General features: G+C 43.7%; 1 protein-coding gene across 1 annotated transcript in view; it reads right to left on the bottom strand.

Moving 5' to 3' along the window:
* Positions 1 to 7,251, bottom strand: part of LOC106816558 (FK506-binding protein 5-like) — an 18,322-nt gene that overhangs the window by 6,672 nt on the left and 4,399 nt on the right. The window contains exons 2-5 of the mRNA XM_014821181.1: positions 4,201 to 4,267; positions 2,667 to 3,632; positions 1,041 to 1,952; positions 729 to 830 (exon numbers count right to left, since the gene is read on the bottom strand). Of these exons, the coding sequence (XP_014676667.1) occupies positions 729 to 830; positions 1,041 to 1,952; positions 2,667 to 3,632; positions 4,201 to 4,267 (2,047 nt within the window). The remainder of the gene's footprint in view (positions 1 to 728; positions 831 to 1,040; positions 1,953 to 2,666; positions 3,633 to 4,200; positions 4,268 to 7,251) is intronic.

Raw genomic sequence — 7,251 nt, 5'->3', positions numbered from 1 at the left:
GAGAGAGAGAGAGAGAGAGAGAGAGAGAAAGACTGCGAGGCCGTGTGATTGTAGAAAGGTGTAACCCCTTCAAGCAGCATCATTATGCAATAATGAAATGTAACACGAACTACCGATAGTGAACTGCTGTTTCAATGTAAAACACACTTCGTTTGCATTCCTGAATAGTTTCTATCGATAAAGAATGATGACACTGGTGGTTGTTTTCAATGAGGGAATCAAAAATGGCACATTCCTAGTGGGAAATGGAAGCACAGAAGGTCTCAAACTTACTCCTACAAGAAAAGGCTGCCTAGCTAAGCGCAGTACAAATATACACGTGTGCAGTCATACATATATAAGGGGCAGGGTTCATAGTAGTAAGACACATGTTGAAATAAGGACTTATAAGACTCTTTGTGGAGGCCAAAATAAGACTTTTTTACGCGATTTCTGATAGATCACCGACTATTAAGGTACACTAATAATATTTATATAAAGCCGTTTCGCTGAAATTCAACACAGAAAATGTTGGAAAATGGTCCTTTGGCAAAAAATAAGAACTATTAAGTTCTTTTCTAAGATTTCACCAAAAGTAAGTACTAATAAGGGCCCTTATTTTATTTTTTGGCAAAATAAGTACTTATAAGACTTTGGAAGACCCGATTACGCAGATTTACAACGAATTGGTGGCAAGGAGTCGAAACAGCTTCACTGGATGTTTGCAAACACTACAGTCAGAACCACACCGCGACGTCGTTCACTCACGTGCTTGAAGCTGGTAGGTGGCGCTGCGAGCGTGCCCGTCTCTTCGAGGTATTCCTCCCAAACGAAGTCGGGTTCGTCAGAATCTGAGAACGACAGTAATAACTTTTTCATGAAAATTAATTAAAGTACAGTAGAATACAACACATCTATATCCAGCCCAGGACTGAATACATATTGTTCCATGTACAACTTGCACAACGAGATAATCTCCATTTTAAGTACATTAATTAATTATAATATTGATCATTATTGTCTTTAATTATTAGTTTAATTACTATTAACTTGCTAATTACCGTCTTCGCCAACTTGCTCATCAAACTGTTCATTCGTGTTCTCTTTGCTCTCGCCGGTCACGTGATCGCTTCCCGCGTCGTGATTGGCCGTCTCGTCCGCTGCACGTTTATCGGGCGGCGGTTTCTCGGCCAATGGTATGTCGTCATCAACTGCTGTGTCGTCGCTCACTGCTGCCGCGTCCGCCATTGTTTCATCGTCTGCCATTGTTACATCGTCGGCCATCACTGAATTGTCACCTACATCTTGATTGTCAGCGATTGCTGAATTGTCAGCCATTGTTGAATTGTCAGCCATTGTTGAATTATCAGCCATTGCTGTATTGTCAACCATCGCTGCATTGTCAGCTATTACTGCATTGTCATCTATTGTTTCATTGTCAACCATGGCTACATTGTCAACCCTCGCTGAATTGTCAACCATTACTGCATTGTCAACCATGGCTGCATTGTCAACCATTACTGCATTGTCATCCATCGCTGCATTGTCAACCATGGCTGCATTGTCAACCATTACTGCATTGTCAACCATGGCTGCATTGTCAACCATTACTGCATTGTCATCCATCGCTGCATTGTCAACCATTACTGCATTGTCATCCATCGCTGCATTGTCAACCATAGCTGCAGTGTCATCTATTGCTGTAATCATATTCACAGCTGTATTGTTATCTGTCATTAGGTTTGCCTCCATCGTTAGATTGTCTTCTTCCATCGCAGCATCCTCAGCTACTGTTTCATCCTCAGCTACTGTTGTACCCATGGCTACTGCCGTATCTTCTGCTACTGGTGTATCCTTAGCTATTGCTTTATCTTCTGCTATCGCTCTATCGATGGCTACTGGTGTATCCTTAGCTACTGCTGTATCCTTAGGTAGTTGGTAGGCTATTGCTGTGTCACCACCTATCGCTGCACCTGAAATAACAAACCGCGCATAATAGCAGTGATAACCTCAATTCGAGTGCACACCTCAGATGATAAAATAGCGTCAGTTTTATATTAAATCGCTAGCGCGACACTACTCGTTTACGACATTATTTAATTATTTAACGCTACCTCCAAATTTGGAATCCAATGAAGGCTACACAATGCGACAATATTAGGCCATCCTTAAAAAATTCTTGCTGTCTCTCGACCCATAATTTTTTTAGTGGGTAGGTAGGTAGGTCTTTTTTTGTGAGGCATAATAGTTATTTTAAGTCTGTCCTCATGTTTGCCACACATGCTTTGTGTTTCAGTCTTAACTATGAGGAATGTAAAAAAAAAAATGGAACCCAAAATGTAAAAAAAAACTTTTGGGTCGCAGCTATTTTCGTGGGTCGGTCGGAGGACAGCAAACATATAATTTTTTAACGATGGCCTATTAAACCTATCTATCTGGCGTGATTCAACAGGTAGCTATAGTCAATCATCATTCGTGATAGGAGCGCTCTAAAACTGCTGCTTAGTAATGAATTGTCATGAAACGAAGACGACAATTTCGCGTGCAAGCATAAAAAACACGTATAAACTGATCTGGCGTGACAGACCTAGCAATAACATCTGGGGGGGAGGGGGGAATTTCACTCGAATTGATGACAGGACAGGAAAGGTGAATTAAATCCCTCGGAAAAATCCCACGCCACGTACGTTCTCGCGAGGGTGTCCCCTCTTCCTTCTCCTCCTCCTCCTTCTCCACTTTCTCGACCACTTCGTCCACTTCCATCGGCATTTCCTCTTCGTGAGGTTCTGACACACCGCTAGCAGCGCCCCCTGCCACGCTAACGTCTTCCGCCGGCATTATCTCGGACGCCGCCGCCTCGACCTCCATCTCCTCATCGTTCTGCGAGTTCTTCCTGTCTCCGACGATGGCTTCACCTCTCGTCCGCGCGGCCTCAGCTTCCTCCCGCGACCTCTCGCCGCGCGTTTCCACGGCGACGGGGGCCGCATCGGCAGATGACGTCTCCGCGACGACGGAGTCAGGGCTCGGCTTCTCCTCGGCGACGACGTCGGCGGATTCGTTAACCTCGTTAGACTCGTTAGGTTTGAGATTCCCGGCATCCTCGGCGCCCGCATCCGTCGGCGTGTCTGCCTCCCTGCGGCTCTCCGCGTTCTCGTCTGCTGCTGGCTTTGCTTCTTCCTCACTCGCTGGGTCCGCACGCGGGGTTTCGTCGCCGGAGGGCTTACGACGTTCTTCTTCTTTGTCGTCGCCAGCTGGCTTACGATGTTCTTCCGCCGGCGGCGACGACTTCTCCGGCTCCTCGTCTTTCGCTTCCTTTTCTTCAGTTTTTTCCTTTCTAGTTTCTTTCACAGCCGTTTGCTCCTTTTCTGTTTCTTCCTTTCCTGTTTCTTTCGCAGCCGTTTGCTCGTTTTCTGTTTCTTCCTTTCCTGTTTCTTTCGCAGCCGTTTGCTCGTTTTCTGCATCTTCCTTTTCGATCACCGACGCTACTTCGTTTGGCTTCTCTGATTTCTCTTCCGTCTCGCACTTCTCCACTGCGACTGCTTTCGCCGCCATCTTTCCTACAGAGCCATCGACGGAGGCGGCGTCGCTCACATTTGTCTGACCATTCCTCTCGTCAGGTTCTCCTCCTCCTTCTTCTGCAGGCTCCTCTTTATCTACACGGATAGAGAGGAGAGACTTTACTTAGAGCACGGCATGAGCACAGTGAATCACGAACAAGTGCGTGTGTGCAGAGCATCATAACTTCAGCAGTGCGTCTACTCATGGAAGGGTTTTCCTAAAATGATTTTCCAAATACATTCACAATGCAGCGAGTGTTAATTCCTCGTTTTATATCGAACCCTCCCCTAGTTTAATTTTCCACCGATTGCGCTCCTTACCGTATCCGTAGAAACAGTGACAGTCTGAAGCATCTATGGGTGTCAGTTTCACGACACAACGCGTGACCAATCTTGTTCGCGACTCCATGACAATACGGACCGTATCACGATATAATTTCCCACGATCGGTACCAGCAGCCGAACACCGACACCCTAGCCTTTCTACCCAACCGCGACGCATTCGCCAATCGAGAATTTAACCAGACTTTTATAATAGCGAGGATGACACAGCGCGTTTTGCCGGCGTGTGCACACACCGCGCTCAATTAGCATTCGCGCGATCGTTACTGCGTGCGTGGGTGGGTCCCTCCCCCCACCGAGGTATGACGTAGAACAACAATACCTTCACTATTCCTAGTCAGAGTCGTTCTCGGTGAAGGCGGGGTGCCTCCCACACGGCCGTCGCCGCTCTGGAAGAGACGAAACGACGATTACTGATAGCGAATAACAACGCGCGTGCGACGTGGGAGGAGGGGGGTGTGCGTGAGATGGAGGGATGTGATTCGGTGGGTGGTGGGGTGTACATAGGACGGCAGGGGGCGGTGGGGGCGTGTGTGCGCCAAGGAGGGTGGGATGCTGCGAAGCGGGGCGTGCTGTGGGGTGCACATATGACGGGAGGGGGCGGTGGGGCGCGTGTGCAATGGGGATGAGGGGTGCGCAGTGGGGTGCCCCTGCGATAGAAGGGGGGTACGCGACAGGAGGGGGGAGCAGGAAGGCACGCGTGTGCAACAGGGGGGCTGTCTATTGGGAGAGCGAGGAGCAATTTCCAGCTGCAATCACATCATCCAGTGTTTTTTTGCAAAAAAAACCTCTTTTAACTCAAAAGGTCGATCGCATATTGCACGCATTATTTGATGACCACGCTTACTATAAATCCCTCATCCAGGAATCAAATAAAATATCTCACATAGAGAGAGAGACTGCGTTTTTACATATATATCGGCACTGTCAATAACGACGTTAAACGATTAAATAAATAGGCAATTTCCCCACGACAGACTTGCACTACTAAATGCCACGCAACATGGACCATATCCATATGAACTGGACATGAGCTGTGAACAGATTTTACTGTTCTTTAAAACGTTACAGATAAACAATATATTAATATTATTATTGTTATTATTATTACTATTATCATTGCTTTAGTTAAGGTTGATCATAGTTGTGATTCTATGTCCTAAGATGGCACACCTGTCTCTACTTTATATGTTTGCTGCTATTGTGGAGATTTCAGGGGTAGTGACGTCATAAAACCACACAACGACCAATCTACAACTAAAGCCAGTACGCGTTTGGCCACACAAAAATGTTGAGTCCTGCCAATCAACAACTGAGCAGCTAGCATGAAATCTACGTAGGAAATTATCTAAATAATGCACCATCTCGCACATAACTGCATGCAGCAAGATGATCAATGCTTCAATTTTACATAGCAATCATTTGAAATAAACTCTACCGCAGTAGCTGCAATTCTTAATACGATGGTGAATCGTTTGTGCTCTATATGGATTATTCGAACTAGAATCTACAAACTCACAAAATAACAAGCCGAGAATTTTAGTTGCCATAGCAACTTAAAGGTTCCGTACGACGTGCATTATTAGATGAGCCATCCGTCAGTCAACGCTTGCTCTAAAAACAGCGATGAAAAAACGAACAGCTCGCAAGGTTGTTTTTTATGATGAGCAAAAATATTTACACCGAATTGAACCATGATATGATTTTCAATACAAGTGACACTAAACATTTCAGATTACTGGACTAGATATAATGCTGTGTAGCTTCACTGCACTCATTAACCTTACCTTAAGATTCTTTATAAATATACCTAATGATATTAATTATACTTGGAAAATTTATTAATTTTGTTCATACTTAAATGCGTTAATTTAACTTTTTATATTAATTACAGATTAGCTTCTAGGTGCTTTAAGATTAGTTTTTGAAAGACGAGTGACAGTCTGGTCTTGGTTTTTGCAAGATAATATCGCTAATGGTTTTCTCAGCTCACTTATTTTAAAAGAGTACGACTAGTCTAACATTTGTGACATGAGATACATGATTAAATTAATGCTTTAAGTAATTACATGTTAATCATGCTATTTATTGCTGAATCACTTATAATTAATGCCCAAATAGTGTTAAAACATAATGGTATACTATGGAAATTATCAACACAATTACCATATATCAATTTATCATACTCTCATATAACATCGTAATTGTCATATAACATTACATGATGTTTAGTAAAATTGTACTTTTCATGCTCAAGGCCTACAGAGCTCTACTACTATGCTTACCTTCATTTATGAACTTCTCGTAACAGAGTATAATTAGTACGCTCATATATGCACTACTTTGTAAAACTGTTTATGCCGGCATTTACCTGTTTGTACCATCACTGAACTATGTTACCATCACAGTGTTGCAGATATTCTGTATAACGTATAATATAATATAATGTACATATGTGTTTCTGGAAATATAGGACATTATAAATTTTTTTTATTTTTATCATACTCTCTACATGATTTACCAATCAGTTGATGTAAAACTGGGGTCACATATACGTGACACTAATATAACAATGCTACGTTTTCGCCAGCAACAGAGTACGTACACCACCCGACTTCCCAGACTGTACGCTGCCAGATGCCAGATGGACAAGTTATATTGGAAATCTGTTTGCCGGCCTACAAATCTATTTTTACAGGAAGGGCAGGTTATAACCTGTAGAAGAGAACTAAAAATATCCCATTATTCTCAGTTTTCCATGGTATTTCTTACTAGGAATTACTTTATTCTGCACAACTATTTTATACTGTTCGAGTTAAGTCAGAAACGAATGGAAACTGTAGTTTAAATCTGACATTTATGTTTGTTGCCAAGCATATGATAGGATTTAGGCACTTTTGCTCCCGAGCACTGCCATCTGCAACCATATATTATGTATTGCAGTAATGCTATGTACTATCACACTAGACTCTAGAGCAAAGGTTATTAACCTGTGGTCGACAGAGTCCTTTGGGGTCCGTGGATGGGCTTCAGGGGGTACGTGAACCACATTGTATGCAAAACAAGTGCCGCGGAGCGACAGCGCTCATCCAACGTCTACTGCGGTGACTCTGTGGTGGAGTGGTAGGATTCTAGTAAACCCTGTTAGTCCCAAATGTGTTCACATACACGCCGAAACAGTGGAAGGCACAGGGATGGTATCAGGAACCTTCTCAGAGGAATGTTCGTTGGGATCGTTATGAAAGTTGCCACGAGATGGCGCGTACATTTAAGTGTCTTCAGATTAAAGATGGAAGCTCCCATCGTACATAGTAGCAACAACTATTTGCAAGACAGAATAGGTAAGCACTCATCCATTTACCTACGCAAGCCT

This window comes from Priapulus caudatus, unplaced genomic scaffold, assembly GCF_000485595.1.
Source record: "Priapulus caudatus unplaced genomic scaffold, Priapulus_caudatus-5.0.1 Scaffold1415, whole genome shotgun sequence".
NCBI lineage: Eukaryota > Metazoa > Priapulida > Priapulimorpha > Priapulimorphida > Priapulidae > Priapulus > Priapulus caudatus.
The sequence above is the reverse complement of the archived record's forward strand: the minus strand, read 5'-3'. Positions and strand labels throughout refer to the sequence as shown.